The sequence below is a fragment of the Coturnix japonica genome, chromosome 2 (assembly GCF_054131305.1).
Source record: "Coturnix japonica strain WE chromosome 2, WE-NBRP24, whole genome shotgun sequence".
NCBI classification, from domain to species: Eukaryota; Metazoa; Chordata; class Aves; order Galliformes; family Phasianidae; genus Coturnix; species Coturnix japonica.
Window position 1 is genome coordinate 60,010,080 of NC_140664.1, and position 19,139 is coordinate 60,029,218.

Consider the following 19,139-nt stretch of genomic DNA (forward strand, 5'->3'; position numbering starts at 1 on the left):
AGTATGTTTGTTCTTTATTGTACTCATGGTATTTACTTTTTTCCTCACACCTGCCATACTTTCATTGCCCTAATGAAGAAAGTAAATGTTTTTCACTGTAGCACAAGGTGATAAAATATATCCCATAGTCAGAATGAAGTAAATAACTCAATGCTAGATGAATCTTTACTCTCCAGTTCTTCCAGAACTTTGGGTTTCTTTGTATTTTGGTCTTAAAACTCAGCCTAACTATTCACCTCCAATTAAAAAAATAAAAATAAAAATAGACCTAAGGGCCTTGTCCTTTTACTTATATTTTTCTGAAACGTGTTCCTCTATTAGGGTGACATAAATCTACTACATCATGAAATCTGTTTGTCTAATGATGCAGCTGGTATAAATATAAATATAATTCACAGCATGCAACAGTATGATAATTTTTTTAACAGTCTTTCAACTTCTTCTTTAAAGCAGTTTCAAGGTCATTGTTTAATTGACAAATTTACTCTAAAACAACATGTTTGTAGTAAAATCCTGAGTACAACTATAGAACAAAAATGGATTTGAAAGGGACAGAAAGGAGAGCACTACATACTTTATAACTGTATTAAAATAATATCGAACTGGGACAGAACTCATATCCCAGATTAGAACTCTTCAGGAAAGACTTGCACCAAAACTCAGTGGTTTATTTCTCCCCACAAGGAAGTTTAGATTTTTGAAGAATACATATTTTGTAATGTATGATATCAACTACAGCACAGATTTCTTCGGCTTGTCATCTTAAATTTAAGTAGATGGTATTTTAACTTTGTCTTAACTAAATAACTAACTGTTCATTCATTAACTAGGTATAAACAGACAAAAAATCTCTAACTTGGTGAATCTATCAAATTCTGAATGCACTCCTTCTAGAAATTACTTTTTACATGTGTACGTACTGTACCTTTATTTAATGCATTGAGTAGTTTAATGAACAGAAGTACTTTCTTTAAAATTTTATATATTTTAGGTTAATTATGTATGTATAATGCTGTTGCACTTTCTGCATAACATATTTATTAATGTACATTGAGTCAATATAGAATTGAAGACAACAAAACTGATTCTGCTATATTAAAATTGATGTGGATATAACTTTAAACTTAAGTTCATTACAGTTAATAGAATGATTGATTTGCAGGCCTCCAGCTGCAGAATTAGAGATGACAGGCCTTTTGGAGAGCAATTTACAGACTCACTTCCCTCCTTTTTAACCGTGGGCATTATAAGTTCATTCTATTGCCCTTAATAGGTTTGCTTTCAAAATGTTTTACTCCAAAGATTTAATGGTGTTCTCTAAAATATGTCAACCTGCAGCTAACCTAAGAAACTGAACTAAAAGAATCACAGAATCACAGAATCGTAGGGATTGGGAGGGACCTCCTGAGATCATTGAGTCCAACCCCCCTGCCAAAGCATGTTCCCTACACCAAGTCGCACAGGTAGGCGTCCAGGTGGGTCTTGAATATCTCCAGAGAAGGAGACTCCATAACCTCACTGGGCAGCCTGTTCCAGTGCTCTGTCACCCTCACTGTAAAGAAGTTCTTGCGCACATTCATGCAGAATTTCCTATACTCCAGTTTCTGCCCGTTTCCCCTTGTTCTGTCTCCTAAAAGAAGATGCAATGTATTTATCTGTGCAGACATTTTGTATGGTTGTCCTGGGCCTGCAGGTCTTAATACAAGCAATAACAGCCAATGCACGCTATGAAAGTATTTACATGATGCTCTTCACTGTAGGTGTTTCATTGTTCCACAGTATCTCTCAGAAATTTTTATCTCAATTCAAGAATCATTAACAGCAGGCATCCCACTCCAGCTTGCAAATAGCTTTGCATGCTCTACCTGAAAAATGCTGAGCAAGTGACAGAAGCTTGTTTTCTTCATACAGCAACCCCAGCAGATGTATCTGAGAGATGTCCCACCCAGACGTCTCCCCTTTTCTGGGCCCCTAAAGCAGAATTAACAAGCAAAGCTGTCACAACAGCTTTAGCCCCGACTTGATGGATGTCAGCTCTGTCCAGTCTGATGGAATGGAATAGCAGCCATTATATTTTATCCATTACTGCCTTTTAAACTGCTCATCACAGTGTTGTATGTACTTGCAACAAAGCCTCTTAAGCAGCTGAGAAGAATGTCTGGCTGAGAATCGTATTTCCAAAGAAGACAAAACAGATCAGGAATCCAACTGTGGGTAGAAAATTTTGGCCAAGCTTTATGAGTTGATTCATTATTATTGATTTTTTCCAACAAAACACAAATGACATGCCCAAATTCCCCTTTTGATTCCATAAAGGATTTTATTTTGCTCTGCAAGTGTTTCTAGCATTTTACCAACTTAGGCACCCTACTTCTGAAAAGTAAATGATGACTCCATAATCAACATCTATACTTTTAATGAACTCCTAGAACTGGTGATGATTCACTCCCTTACGCTTTGTGAAATTCACTAGTTTGATGAAAATTTGCATATCGGTTTTTAAGTATTTTGCATACTAGTCTTCTTGGTGCCAGATGCAATGATATTTTATCAAACGTGAGTATTAATTACACCATCATTTATTAATTTTGTAAGCCCCTTTTCCACTCATCACTGTAGTACCATCAGTAGCTATACTAGATATATTGACATATAGGTTAAATTGCTTCAATTGCTTTTTACTGCTTAATAGAAATTTAGTTGTACCTTTCATGACACCAATGAAGCCATTACCTCAGTCTCACTGTATTTGTTATCAGTGCCCCTAATGAAAATTGCAAGTAGAGCTACAACTGATGCTACTGTTATTTTCATACATTGCCAAAGCATAAAATTTAAAATTATCAGCTTTACTCTCCAAATCAATCGATATATTTTTTTACTGTTTCTTCAGTTCACCTGGCTCTTAGCCTAGTGAGATAAACTGAATTTAGAACAATGTTTTTTTATCAGAACACATTTAATCTGTCATTCTTTCCATACATTGCTTAATAAACTCACAGTGGGGAAACAATAGTTTTGATTTTTACAGTCAGATTTTCTATCATGTAACTTGTGTTTAAAATGGAGACCATTTGAGTTTTAACTTTCTAAAAATATTTTGTTGAGGAGGCTGACTTTCCACTATTTTGTCATTACAAAGAATTTGTAATACTTGTAAAATATGTAGAATTTGTCAGCATGTTTCTGCATACAGTGTCTTTTTGAACTGTAATCTTTGAAAAATAACATAATTTCCTTGCAAACTAAGCACTCTGTCATATTATTTGTCTTCAATGCACCGCACCCTCCCAGTGTCCCAAGGCCAGTCCATGTTGCTTGGCAGGGCATAGCTGCCACCATGATGATGTAGCAGTGGAGGGCATGGGCTACAGTTCAAGCTGATCTAGGCTGCAGAGAAGGGCAATGAGGCTTGTGAAGGGCTTGGAGAATCAACCCTATAAGGAGAGGCTAAGGAAGCTGTACTGTTTAGTCTGGGGAAAAGAAGGCTGAGGAGAGACCTTATCGCCCTCTTCCAGTACCTGAAAGGTGCTTACAGTGAGAGCAGGTCAAGTCTCTTCCCACTGGTGACAGGTGACAGTATTAGGGGAAATGGCCTCAAGTTGCGCCAGGGCAAGTTTAGGTTGGATATTAGGACTCACTTCTTTACAGAAAGCATAGTTGAGTACTGGAATAGGCTCCCCAGGGAGGTGGTTGAATCTCCATCCCTGGATGTGTTTAAGAGCCGTTTGGATGTGGTGCTCAGGGATATGATTTAGCACAGGGTTGTTAAGAGTTAGGGTACTACAGTTAGGCTGTGGCTGAACTTGATGAACTTCAAGGTCTTTTCCAACCTGGGTAATTCTATGATTCTATGACCTTGGTGAACATGCCTGTCAGATAGCCCATGTCTTTTTTCTTACTCTTTACTTAAACATTCTGTTTAAATTAATATGTTGAGGCCAACTATGGTTAAATATTTGTGAGTAGTGGATAAGGCACTGCATTGTCTTTTCCAGGATATTTTTCTCAGGAAAACTAATCCATTCTCCTGTAAAGGATATTCAGCTAAGCAATGATATATAAACAGTCTCTACCTCCCTTAGCCTTTAACTTGAATCAAGAATCTAATTTATTCTCATCTCTTATAAGTAACCCTTATGAAGATTGGCATATAAATATGTTCAGAGCAAAAATGAAAATTCTACATAATGCTCTCAGATTTTTTCAGAAGTAGGAGTGGCTACTTCTAGGTAGGGCTAGTTCTAGGTTTGTAGAAAGTTTTGAGTGCAAGTATTTATTGTATGGGAAGTTGAAATACATGACATAAAAATATAATGAGAAACAGCAATGTGATCCTTAAAATATGCTAAAAGGATTAATATTTATCAGTTCCCTTAAACTGATTTTAAAATGAGGATTAATGAGAAACAATGATATTGGGATGGGAGTGAAGAAAAGTAGCAGAGGACTTCTACTAAGTATTTAAAAAATAATAATAATAATGTAAGAATCAACAGAGAGACTATATAAGTTCTTGCTGGTAGTTCCAGTGACTTAACAGCATTGCAATGAAATCTAAGAACTATACCCCATTTTGACTTTTCCTCTTGTCTATAAAACGTTTGTTTTGATTATCAGTCTGTCAAGGTAATATTGCTATTTCTTCTGCTTCTTTCCAGGGTTTCCTCTACAGATGAATGACTCAGATCACTCACCATTTCACCATTCGTTTCAAGGGTGTATGCAGTTTATTCATGTGGATGATCAGCTGGTGGATTTGCAAGCAGTAGAGCAAGGCCAACTGGGAAGCTTTGCCAATGTCAGCATTGATATGTGTGCTATTATTGACAGGTAAGTCACAGAAACATCACTAATACTCTAATAATGATATACATCCTGCATATTCTAAAAGTATACAGCGATACTGAAAGATACTTGGAAGATATAGATGATGGCTTTAGGTTATGGATTTTGCAGTGCTTGGTGGGAAATTGCATCTCCAGTTTCTACTTTCTCAAGCAGAGGGAGTGAAAAGTTATAGTAAGCCAAATTCAGTTCACATGTCAATAATATGACTGCCTTGAATAAAGAAAACTATCCAAAAAGTCACTCATCTTAGAAGTTTCTCAAGTAGATGTGGTATTGATCATTTTGCAGCCAGAAGTTGTTTCCTGGCTCCATTGCCTTCTGGTATCAATGAATTCCTTGGAGAACTAAAATAAGTGTGTGTGCTTGCATTTATTATCTGAGCATAAACTTATGCATAAACTTGATTAAAATAACATTTAGTTGTTCTGGTTCATTTGTATTTTCCTGTTTTATTTCCCACCAAACTGAGAAGAGTAATTGAGAAGTGACTCAATAATTTCAAAATCTTAACACAGCAGCAGGCTTTTACTTTGAGATTTACTAATTAAACTTATGTTGACTTCTCATTCTTCTAATTTACAAGTTCTTGTTCTTTAATGAATCTAAAACTATTAATTAAAATGGATGAGGACAGACAGGAAAGGAGTAAGTGACTCAACTCAGATTCTCATGAAAATTACCTAAGTTTGAAATAATTGCAAGTCTGATGGAAAGTTGAACGTGACTTTTTAAATAATTTTCTTTTGAAAGAAACAAAGATCACAAGACTGAAGAATAGAATAGTACCTAGAATAATTTAGGTTACAAGAAGCATCAGGAGTTCATGTGGTCTAGCTTTTGCTCAAAGTGAGACTAACTTCAAAACTACAACATGTTGCTCAACGTCATTTACATTCTAATTATAAGTATCTCCAATAGTGGGAATTCCACGAATTATCTGACTCCAGATATCATCAGCAGATACCATATAACCATGAATATCCCTCCTTTCTCCTCCTCTTCTTGAGGTATTACTTACTAAGTATGGTGTCATGTGAGATTGCAATATCCCTTTGGTCAGTCCTCTCCCTGTATTTTGGCCATCCCCAGTTTAGACTGGGAGACAGGGTTCTGTGGAGGGAGAACCATATTTCTGTTCAAAACCTCTTCACAGTGGTCAAAATAGTGGAGTATGAAATTAGTGGTGTATTCTAAAGTGCTTATCCACAACAGCAAAGAACCAGTACTGTACTGGCTGCCACTGATCAATAACTACATAATCTCATCCCAGTCAGAATGGGTACAGCAGTTTAATGTTTAAAAAGTGTACTTTGTGGGTTGGCAATGACTTGGGTTTGGCACGTCAGGACACTTTGGATCATTGCTTCTTATGCGTGTGTTGAGAGTTGAAAATCATTGCAAAAAGGGGAAATAGATGAAGGGTTGAAGTCAAAGAGAAGAATATATTGTCTTCTACCATACTAACACTAGAAAGGCCTCACGATGTTAGCATTTGATAGTTTGAATTGATTAATCTTATTTTGAATCTTTGATTTCTTGTGGATAATTGGAGGAAAGGATGTGAAGGTACACCTAATTTAGTCTCTGCTTTTCTTGAAGTGAATAAAATTCAGCTCACGGAGTAGTTAGTATTGATCCTACTTAGCCCGATAGGCACTGGCATTAACTCCATCATCAAATTGAAGCTATTCAGAATTAGCCTTTTCAATGTATTACAGTGTTATTAAAAATACCTGACAATGTGGGTTTATCAGAATCAGAGAAATGCAATGTGATTTTGAAAAATAGAAGCTCTGTCTATGTCAAGCATTTTATTTTCAAAGTGAAATTCATATACATATATACTTTTACAGTATATGCTGTATTTAAATAGTTCATATATTGTAATACAATGATACATGCTAAATATACAATGAATACATTGTGATACATTGAACTATTAATGTAATTTACACATAACATGCATTTTATAATATTACATAGTAAAAATAGACATAATATTTGTTTATATAATACAATGTAATAAGCAATAGTTTTCAGATGTTTATGTATGCTTTATGTATGAAGAGTTACACTGTGTTTCTCCTGCTACCTTCAACTTTGCCATCCCCCTTTATATATGCTAAGTATATACAAACACAAAATTGATATAAAAGTACTTGTAAACAATAAATATAACCAACATAAGAATTTATATGTAAAACAAAATTTCAAAGCATGTCTTTTTCTGCTTTCTATACACTAGTAGATTGTGCATCAAGCAGAGTAACAGTTTTACAATCACTGGAAATTAGAAGAGTGTGCATATTAACTTTAGGTTTTGTTTTTGTTTTTTTTTGTTGTTGTTGTTTTTTTTGTAATAACTGAGATTCCACCTAGTTTGTTGCTTTCCCATGAACCATTTTATTTCTTTGTATCTTACCTTTTAAGAGAAACTCCTACTGAGAAGTAGTAGTGTCAAGCTTTAAAATATAACTGTATTTTCAAGTCTGTCTTATTTCAAATAAGATTTTTACAATGACTCTTAACAGTATGTCATTATGTATAATAGCATATATTGTATATTTAGCTAAGTACCATGTGTGTTATTTGCTATCTTAACTTCATTGCCTTTGAAAGAGGTGGATATTTATGCCTGTGTGTATGATGGAAATAATACAAGTATAGTATTGTATGGTTGGTATAGTAAAAATACAGTTGGAAATAAAAACTCAGAGTGTAACTAAGGAAAAGAACTCACCAACTCTGAGGCCTTCTAGATTGGTTCTCACCAATGTCGAGGCTAGCTGTAGGAACTCCACAAAGGACCCGTCTCCAGAAAGAGATGCTACCTTAGTGGTAGTCAGCCCTTAAATGGGATCTGGGAGAGGTGGAGACAAGCTCTACCCCTTCCAGGAGCACAGCTGAATTACCTTCACCTGTGCTCCCACAGCTGACACATTGCTTGCCTCAGATGGTTAATCAGAGGTTCAGGCTGTGATCAACTGTTTCCCCTACACTCCACACCTTCACAGCATGAACAAAAGATTAGGTGAGCTTTTCCTTATTACAGAGCTCCAACATATTTCCCATTGTGATGCGTGTTGACACAGTCCGAGCGATTATGGAAGTTCATGGTCTTCCATGGGCCAGTGCTTGATTGATGTTACTGGAGACAAGCAATCGTGTTTCATAAGTCCCATCTGGGGTGCCACTAAGTATCTCATGCATTCTGGTGGTTCTAGAAGCTCACAGACTCAGGGAGAGTAACACAGATGTTTCAAAGGCACCTGGAGGGGAAGGTCTGCCCTCCACCATACAGGCTATAATTTTATCTTGAGTCAATACTTCATCTTGTACCAGGACTTGCCCTGGTTGCCAATACCATACCCTTTGGCCAGATATCTGTGGTTGCATAACTATATCTGGCACCAAAGGAGGCACCTTGATCTGCCATAAGGACATAATGGGCATCCTGTTAGCAGTAAAGATCGGAGCACTGACCACAATGTCCGTTGGCCATGTACCTGTCAGCGAGCGTACTACCGAGCCTCCCACCTCCAACAATCTCCCCCAGGGTGCAAGTAGGCCACACCACTTGGGTCCTACCTATGCCTTCCAGGGCCATTTTATCTTATGGACCCCTGGATCTAAATCCTCAGGTGCAGGGAGCAGAAGATTATTTTCAATGCCAATAGGTAATAGGTAATAGTCTCGTGAGGGTTGGAAGGGACCTTAGAGATCATCGAGTCCAACCGCCGGGATTCGAGCCTCTGTGCTGCAGAGCGGCACTTCTACCACTTGCGCCACAGGGGGATTCGAACATCCGGGCCCTGGTGTTGTAACGCGGCATTCCTACCACTGCGCCACCAGGGCACACAATCTGAGGTCTTACCTGATTATCAGTGCCTGTGATTCGGATCCTAAGTGGGGAAGCCCATATTATCTGTAGCATTTTCAGGGCACTAGGTCTGCCATCACAAGGTCTTTCATTCAGGTCCCGCAGGGTTTCATATAGTCTCTTTGTCCACCCCTGCAGGGACTGGGAGTCTGTCTTCAGGGCAGCCTTGAGAATACCATTATACCATTCAATGCGGCCTGCCCCAGTTGGATTATATGGCAGATAGAACTGCCTGGCTTGCCAATTGTACAGTGGAGATAATACAAGTATAACATACAGTTGGAATAGTACAAATATAGTTGGAAATAAATAGCCAGATGGTAAGAAAGGAAAAGGACTCTCCAACCCTGAGGCCTTCAAGATAATTGCTCACTGATGTTGAGGCTCACCACAAGAATTCCACAAAGGAGCAATCTCAAGAAAGAGATGCAAGTTTACTGGTGGTCAGCCCTTAAATGGGATCTGGGAGAGGTGGAGTCGAGCTCCACCCCTACTGGGAGCACAGCTGAATTACCTTCACCTCTGCTCCTGCAGCTGACTCAGATGGTTAATCAGAGGTTCAGGCTGTGATCAACCATTTCCCTTACCCTGTGATACTGGGATCCTCCTGACTTTGAAAAGAAAAATAATTGTTTCATTCTGTGTCATGAAGAATTCATTCTTCATCAATATGGAAATGCTTTCATAGCCACACTTCTATGAAGACCCCTACTGAGAAAAAAGATGAGTTGTCATACTAAACTATTCTTTTACTGTAGACTTCCTCCATTTGCTTGGAGTTTAAAAAAAGATGAAGTTGTAAATGATGAATTTTTACATGATTAACCAGAATGGATAGGGGACAGTTTTATCTAATATAATATAAGATTAAAGATACTCAGCATGATCAGTTATATCTTTTAAGATGCAGAAAGAATGGTTACATTAGTTTTACACTTGGAAAACAGAGATGCTGATCAAATGGTTTTTATTTTATTTTATTTTATTTTTTATTTTTAGTCCTCTCCTCTCAGATGTTTTGCTATTACATCTAGAGTTACAGGTTGAGATCTTACTAACAGAGAACATCAATTCTAGAGAGCATTCTCTTTTTACCACTGGCTAAACAGTTTATTACATGGAGCTGTATGTATACATATCATTAAAATCCTTTTTTTTTTTTTTTTTTTTTTTGGGAGGGGGGGGGGGAAGTGCAGAAGAATAGGGGGTGCTGAGCTGAAGAAGTCCCTGCTTCTGTACCTTGACTTTAATTGTATTAGCAATGGAAGTTGTACTGTTGTCACTGTAATCAACATGCTGTACTGCTTATGGCAGAACAGATCCCTGTACACCTCCTTTACATTAACAACCTGAGTTGTTACAGTAAACATGGTACAGTTGTACTTAAGGATTTTAACACAGGACATTGACATAGAATTGCTCATAACAAACTTATCACAGTCTCAGAGAATTCTTAAGTTCAGCTGACCTGGTTGAAGCTAAAATAGAGTTCTCAGAATCACAATGAGGAGACACTAAAATGATTTCAAAATAGTGTCCAGTCCCTACTTGTCTTTGGAACTGTGTGTACCTCTACTTGGAAATTCTTTCTGATGTGGAAAACATGTGAAACTACTAAAGCTTTTAACAAGGCTTTGAATAAGACCACTTCAAATGTATTTAATTCATGATCCATCTCAATCCAGAAAAATAACTATAGACATAGGTGATGCCTCAAATAACATTGATAATGCTTTTAATACCTATGTGCCACAGTGTGACAACTGTCATTTTTAAAACAAGTCAGTATGTAGCTGGAAGGTTACTCGCTCTAAAGAAGTGGCCAAAAATAAGATTTTAATTGGTTTTTTTTTGTTTGTTTGTTTTTTGGGATTTTTTTTTTTGACATTTTATCTTAGTTTCCCTCAAGATTTTTTAACTGTGGAAAAAATGTCCGTTCTAACACATCAAAAATTAGAAATGCCAGTGAAGTGAATGAACTAAGTTTTCCTGTATGTTCACAAACTTTCTCCCTTTATGAAGTTGGAAAAATTTGGATGAGTAGGCAATTAGCCTTCATCCTACTTAACTGACAATTTTTAGCTTGCAAAATCTGATGAAGATTGAAGTAAATGAGAATTAAAGTTCATTATAGAGATAAAATGCAGGTATACGTTGTTTGATTTAAAGTGCTTATGCAGCACTTTGGCATCAAGAGATTGACTGTACCTTCTAGTTGTACTTAATTAGAAGGAAGTTTTAAAGTTAATGAAATAAATTCTTGCCAATTTATTAAATAGTATTTTAGGCTTGCAGGCTAGTCAAGTGAATTGCTATGAGCTGGCTTTAGCACTTCATATAAATTATACTTAGAGACTTTGTGTGTTTTGGAGATCATAGTAGCCTTTATGGGAAAATTTTCTCAGAAAAGTATTTTTCATTTGATTCATTTTTATCTAACAGAATCATATTCCCTTGTTATAAGGTATGTGTAAGTGGATGGGTTATGCAGAAAGTATAGGAATTATTTTTATTAAGTGCTTATTTCATTACTTGGGCTACTTACTAAAGTTAGGAAGTGTCTTGTGGAGGATTTTTTTTTCCCCAGAGATTTAGGATTCATCACTATTTTTCTTCATCTGAAGACAGGTCAGTAAAATACACTGAAGTAGTAATAATTAAATGTTAAAAAGTTTTAACATAGAGCTGGAAACAGAAAAAACACAATTGACTTACTGTTGCTAGTTATAAAATAAGTCAGACTGGTAACTGTTATGGATTACCTGTTTGAGTGAACGCTGAATATATGTTAATTCTGTGAAACAACCTATGAAAAGAGAAATGGTTTCAGAATGTTTCCTTGATCAGTTTGGTTTCTCCCGCTTCTTCCTGAGCCTGGCAAACAAGATTTATTGATGGTATTTCAACAAGGACAGCCACATCCAGACTAACAGTTGCCTGTTGAGAATGTAGAGATGAAACTGATACTGGCCAGTGCTTGAAAGAGGAATGAAGGCAAGAAAAGTGAATATTTAAGTAGCGTAGTATAAAGAACAACATCCTCTTTCATAAAACTTTCTGAGATTTCTTTTTTAAAGTTTGTGAGAAATAATCCATGATCATTTCATTTCTATTCTTCTTAAAAAGTGTGGCAAGAGATTAAATAGATTGAATAACACATTCGAGAAAAGCTGAGGACACCTTGGAAGCAAAAGGTGCACATAAAGTTGGAAGCTGGGGACTATATACTCAGGAGTAGAGAGAACAGAGATTAAAAGCAAATAAAGAAATAATGTATGTTCAAAAAGGCAACATGAAGTGGATAGATGTGCACTACTACAGAATAGAGAGAGAAATAAAATCTTTTCTCTAGTACTTAGTGAAGGCTGCAATCACTTTAGAACTCAATATGTTTCCCTCATTAACACTTAAGTACATTACTGAGAAGGAGAAGTAGTAAAGCAGACTTATGGACAATGTGATAATCTACATATTTTAGTGTGGTGGTCAAAGGTCATTCCAGGAAATGGTTTATGGTGAGCCTGATAAGAATATACAAATTATGCATCAAATATTTTGTTAGGTCACAAGGAAATGCAATCCATACAGGGATAAATATAATTTGAGCACTTTACCTATCCTTCCCCCCCAAAGCATTCTATTTCACATATATATTTTTTGTTCAGAGTTATCTCTCTTAAAAACTTTAAATGAGTATATACATACTGCTTCCTCTCCTTTGCCATGTACAGACTGCACACCTACATGAAAAGTTTACACTAACTATTACAGGGAATTTTAGACTCTATAATGTGTTAACACAAAAGACCTCAGTTTAAAATTCTGATGTTAATCTTGAGGTGAATGAGGGGAGTGGTAGATGCTGTCTTCACTTTGGGAAATATAACAGATTCCAGAGAGCCCTTACTTGAAAATCCTACCCAGAGCAGGATGATCAACATATAACAGTCCTTCATAACTGTCTCTATCTAGTTGTTTCCAAGAGACTGAATTATCATTATTATTTTTTTTGGAAGGAGGAGTACATGCTAGTGCATTCTTATTCCATGCTTATAACAGAATCCCTGAGTTGATATGGGAGACTATCCAGTTGACTCAGAAGCATTTAATATTGTCTGCTAATCAAACTCTTATAAACCTTCTGTCTGAGTTATCCTTAAGCATGTCTGGGGAAACCTTACTGTTTAATCCTTGCATCTTCAATTCCAACAAGCTCTTTCAACCAGCATGGTTGTGAGTCAGTGTGCTGCCTAAGAACACACTGGATGTTCTACAATGAAGACTTTTATTTGTACATGAGAAATAAGTGGTTCACTCACACAGGCACACACCCACCTTCTTTTAGTAATCTGTTAAGAGCAATAAGGCAAGGATTTGAAAAAGCTGTCAACAGTAAAAATTTTAAAATCTGTTTCACAGAACATCTGCTCTTCTTTTGTCATGTGCTAGCACATCACTGTAGGGGAATTTTAATGAAATGAAGTAATCTATAACTTTTATAAAGATCATAACTGAAAGCTCAGTCTGGAAAGTCATTTATTGTTTTCCCTTATATAGATTATTTACTGGAGGGGTTTGCTTGTATATTCATGCTTAATGATTTTATTATCTTTTATTAGAAACAATGTCAACATTGAGCAAATCTCTACAAAGCTCTCCCTTTGATATGAAACTTGATATGAAACTTGTATTCTCATGAGACTAAACAGTAAATATTGAACAGATCCCGTAATAATACCTTTGAAACAGTAACTCCCTGGTCATTCAGCTGAGTTTTGAAGGCTGATTGCTCTCAGATTTTTCCTACAGAAAAATGTAGCAGCCCTAAAGAAGCAGGATTTCTGTCCACAAGCTTATATTGGACCCCATAAAAAAGTAAGTTACATTACATTAACTGCTCACCTAATTTTGCTGTATGTGGCATATCAATTCAGGAAACATTATCAGTGACAACCCTTTAAAGAAGAAAAGCCAGTGAAGTTTATGTAGGTTGCTGGCAGCTTTAGGTGCAGGCATGTCCAGCCCGTGGACTGCATGTGGCCCATCACAGCTTGCAATGTAGCCAGCACCCTACCCTGCACTTTTGTCATGGTTTAATAATTTTGTAATTTTGCTATCAGTATTCCACATCATAACATCATATAAAGCATGAATAATTTTACTGAATCTGCAACTTATAGAAGAAGACTACATTTCCCAGAGAACAACACGATAGGTCACGGGACCTGGACTCTATATTAACTTGGTCACAGACTAGACTGAGGTCTTTCGAGTTCTGGCGTTCAGGGGAGTGTGTGGGAGCCTTCAGCCGTCTCACCTAGATTTCACAGTAGGCCTCTCGGTTACGGGACTCATTCTCTCTCCTATTTTGCTTGATTCGTTAGCTCAATTTTCAATTATATTGTATTATATTGTGTTATCCTGTATTTCGATATAGTATTTAGTAAATAAGTGTGCCTCCTTAGATCGTTGCCGCTGTTTTCTTTTCCTAATTAACTTTTTTCCTTTCAGCCTAGGGCCCCTGCGGGGCCCACAGCCCCTGTCACAGACACAGGTGGATTTTTCGTTCAAACCGTGACAACTTTATAGGCAGTGAGCAGGTCTTCACCATGGAATGATCCAGGGCATGCACCTGTCACTCAGCAACAATCAAACTATCAGTGTCTAACAGTGTCAACTGAAAAAAGAGCACAAGGAGCATAGTACTAAGAAGTGCTGACTCAAGTGATGGCAAATAATTGTATGCATTTTGGTATGTTGGCTAAACACAGAGCTCTGAACAGCAAAGAATACGCTTTCCATTTTGATAAAGGAGTTTAAGTATAGGTTTCAAAATCGGCAGAAATATAATCAATTTATACTGTTATACTAGAGGAACAGTATGTACTTTAACTTCCTCTTTTGCAAACCAAGTCTGCAAATACACTGTCAGTTATACAGAGGGTAGCTGTTATTTTCACTTTCCTTTTCACTTTTCTACTACAAGCAAAACAGCATACTGCAGTAGTTTCTGGGCAAAAGAAAAATGAAATCCAACTACTAAAATCCATTTTCTTTCTAACAGTACAAGAGAGAAAGGTCTGCTCCTTTTCTCTACAGTAGCAGGACCTTTTCAATTTCTGCACTTTTTAATTGTACAAAAAACCTTGGCTCTGCTGTTTCCTTTGTGGCTCCTTCACTGAAGTCTAGCAATGGACTAAATCAGTTCCACTACACAAACTAACATTAAAATCATTAATTCTATAAATAAAATTACTTATTTCCTAAACTAGATCCAATACAGTTAATTCTAGAGTGTACTGATGTTTTTATCTCTCACCCTCTATTCAGTTTGTTTACCTTTTGAAATTACAGTTCATACTAATACTAATACTAATCTCCTGCATGGTATTGTACAATTTATATTAAATTTACCCATCCAAAGCATTGCTGAAAGAATAATCAGTAGCTGTTTCTGATCTTTTATTACTTTATGATTGTTTGATTCAGGATCTATGAAAACAGTAACAAATCTTCAAGCATAATTACTATCCCCTGCTGGCTTCTTGCTTTTGCTCAAAATCACTGGTAAAGTGGAAATGTAACTACTCCAATGTCTGGTCAATTAATGGCCCTCAGCTGCATTTTTGTGTGTGTTTAGCATTGACAATATTTATTTGGACTTGCCATCCTAATTTTTCATACTTAGTAATAAATTTGTGTATGTCGGCCTATTCCAATAAATTAATGCTTTTCTAGCCATGACAGTTATTCAGAAAATAGCAGAAAATGAATTATGATCTTTATTATTATTCTCTTTCATTAGAGTAGCAACCTTGTGTGTCTTATTGATGTTCTTATTTTAGCTGTTTGGAAAGCCTTTATTTTATATTTATATCCTTAGAAAGACCTTTATATCAGTGTTATTGAGTATTCTTCTTACATACTTTGTAGCATGTATTCTCCACGTCTCATGACTTAATGCTTTTCTCTTTGCTACTGTTATTTGTCTGTGTAAGTATTGTTTATCCCAGTAGTATATTTCATAACTATGTTTGTACGGAGTGTGCTCTGCAAAGTATAGTTGCATATAAAACTTCTCACAAAAGGAAACAGGCAATTGTCTTAGAGCAGTGCACTTAATATTCTGAAATAAGTGAAGTTCCTGATTTGATAGAAGTATATCATGCTACTCTTTGATGTTAGGAGTACATTTCAACAAACAGAAGTTTCTCCTTCAAAAATGTTCTTTCCTTTTTTAATGCTCCCAGTAAACACTTGCAGACTTATACCTATGTGTTTGTTCTTTTTTTTTTTTCCACCAAAGTAGAAGCAGTAAAGGAGACACAGTAACTAATCCATAAAATGTGAAATACTTCAAAAATGATCTGCATATCTGTTGAAGTACTTTATTTTCCTAAAATGAAGGAAGGAAGGAAGGAAGGAAGGAAGGAAGGAAGGAAGGAAGGAAGGAAGGAAGGAAGGAAGGAAGGAAGGAAGGAAGGAAGGAAGGAAGGAAGGAAGGAAGGAAGGAAGGAAGGAAGGAAGGAAGGAAGGAAGGAAGGAAGGAAGGAAGGAAGGAAGGAAGGAAGGAAGGAAGGAAGGAAGGAAGGAAGGAAGGAAGGAAGGAAGGAAGGAAGGAAGGAAGGAAGGAAGGAAGGAAGGAAGGAAGGAAGGAAGGAAGGAAGGAAGGAAGGAAGGAAGGAAGGAAGGAAGGAAGGAAGGAAGGAAGGAAGGAAGGAAGGAAGGAAGGAAGGAAGGAAGGAAGGAAGGAAGGAAGGAAGGAAGGAAGGAAGGAAGGAAGGAAGGAAGGAAGGAAGGAAGGAAGGAAGGAAGGAAGGAAGGAAGGAAGGAAGGAAGGAAGGAAGGAAGGAAGGAAGGAAGGAAGGAAGGAAGGAAGGAAGGAAGGAAGGAAGGAAGGAAGGAAGGAAGGAAGGAAGGAAGGAAGGAAGGAAGGAAGGAAGGAAGGAAGGAAGGAAGGAAGGAAGGAGCAGAAGAGAGGTATAGCATGACTGAAAAGGTTATTGGCTGCCTACTCCACATTACAGGCAGTAGAGACAATAAGCTATTGCCAATTTGGGAGTGGATGAAAGATCTGACCCACCTTCCTAAGACAGACATGGCCTGAGCAGAGACAGTAGCACAGTGGGTTGCCTATCTCAGCTGGAGGAGTCACAGTTGAAAGAAGAGCTCCTAGGCCTGGTGAGATATCACAGTGGTGTGCCAGAAGAGGCAGTGGTCACTCCACTGGAGAAGTCTTGTTCAAAAAGGGAACTATCCTATTCTTGAAGATGCCTGGTGTATGGGTGGGTCCAGCAGGGTAACCCAAGCAAGTAGAGATTAGTAGCATGCCATCCCTCCACTGATACAATCTTGTTTGAAGAAGGGGGTCAGGATAGCCAATGGGCAGAACCGTGAGCTGTGTGTGTGGATTGTTATAACCAAAGAACTCAATGATGGTATCCTGAACATCTGCAGAGGTAGCTGGGCTCTGTACCGGGGGCTCACTCTTCGTATTGCACAATGAGCCACCCAGGAGTGGACTATTCATGCCTGACCACTATTGGGTAGAGGTATGTAGTTAGGCATATGGAATGTAGTTAGACACACTATCATACATGCCTACCATGTTTCTGACCACCAGCCAGTACCGTCACTGGGAAAAAATGAAGCTGACACACTGGCTTGAATCCAATGGTTTGAAGATTCACCATCTCAGAAAATTGCCCATTGGCTACATCAGAAGCTGAGGCCAAAAACAAAGTGGCTGCTTGTAAAACTGTCTGATGTCACCCAGGCATACTGAAACTGCAATGCTTGCTCCAAAGTGAAACCAAGACCATTAATGACCAATAGCATGCCATCCTTCAACTGAAACAATCAGGTTAATGAGGGGGATGGTCAGAGTAGACAAAGGGCAGAACTGCAATTCATGTGGATGATTATATCCAAGGAAATCACTGATGGTATCATGAGTTGGGCTGTGTATCAGGGGCTCACTCTTTGAATTGTGCAGTGGGCCACCCAGGAATGGCCTATCCATTAGTACAGTTCTACAGTAGTACAATAAACAGGAAAACATGTTTAAACTGATGTTTTATTAGGAAAGATTATCATGATAGGAAAAAAATGGAAATGCTTAGCAGTGTTGAAGACTTGCAGTAAACAACACGAAAGAGCATTCCCCAGAGGAGAAATCCTTCCTCAGTGTGTCTCGCTCCAGTTTATAGGAGGGAGGCAAGGTTCTTTGATACGTGTATACCCAGCGTGAGATTAAGAAGCAACAGTTCAAAGTTGGTCCAACCAGTTTATTAAAGTCCTAGCCGTTTTCAGGGAGATGGGGAAGGGAAGGTAGGCGATAGGAAAGGTAGGAAATATAAGCAAGGAGTCTCTGCAGAAAGCAAAAGAGATAGTCACCACCGCGGGTCCAGCGAGGCACACAGTAGGTTCGCTGATCTCAGGAACTCATCTAATCACCACAGGGGATGAGAGAAAGCCAGGGAGCTCTGCAGCAAGCCAGCCTCGGGGGTTCTTCCAAAGAGGTTTTCCCCTCAGGGAATTATCTGTCAAAGGTGTCTTTGGGAGTTTGTCTCCAAAGTCCCCAGTTTAGTGAGGGCCAATTATCCCCCATTTCTGTGGGGTTGTTTTTCTCTTCTTTGAAGTTTGAGGATTACAGCTCAGCATTTTTGGGAACGTATCTCAAGCAAACACTGAACTTCCAAACAAGCAGGAAAAAGAAGATCTTCTGAAACCCACTTAGTCAAACACTCTTTGTAAAATGGTTTAAAACCAGCTTTTGTGACATTCCTGGCCCACAGATAAGCCAGCAAGGAGGGGTGCCTCTGTTGCCAGACACAAGCATTATCACCTTCTGCAGTGGTCAGCTCCTTCGAGCAGCACCCCTGAAGAAGACTGCTTGTCATGCTTCTGCTTATCTTCGCAATCATAAGCAGAGGTACTGTGGCACAATAACACCCACCATTCACTCTCCTAGATAGTTAGCAGTTGCCAGTCAGAATCTTATCATTCATAAAGCAAGCTTTGAGACAAATAAGAAAAACAGTTCTGTCCTTCACACATTGGCAGTCAGCCCTTAAATGGGATCTATGAGAGGTGGAGTCAGGCTTCACCTCTTCCGGTAGCACAGCTGGATTACCTTCACCTGTGCTCCCACAGCTGACTCATTGCTTGCCTCAGGTGGTTAATCAGAGATTCAGGCTGTGATCAACAGTTTCCCATACACTTCACCCCTTCACAGAGTGAACCAATGATTAGGTGAGCTTTGGTGAAGGTTCATGCTCTTCCAGCGCTTGATGGTGTTACTAGAGGCAAGTAATCATGAGGTGCAAGTCCATCTATGTTTCATCAGTCCCACGTAGGTCATCACCAGGTATTACACATGATGTGGCAGCAACACTGGAATGCTTTG

At 38.0% G+C, this 19,139-nt stretch overlaps 1 protein-coding gene across 8 annotated transcripts in view; it reads left to right on the forward strand.

The window, feature by feature from the left end:
• The window catches only part of CNTNAP2 (contactin associated protein 2), a 568,010-nt gene that overhangs the window by 325,804 nt on the left and 223,067 nt on the right, over positions 1–19,139 (forward strand). For all 8 annotated transcript variants that reach the window (XM_085539942.1, XM_015854925.3, XM_085539944.1 and 5 more), the window contains one exon: positions 4,662–4,833. In XM_085539942.1, the coding sequence (XP_085396068.1) occupies positions 4,662–4,833 (172 nt within the window). The remainder of the gene's footprint in view (positions 1–4,661; positions 4,834–19,139) is intronic.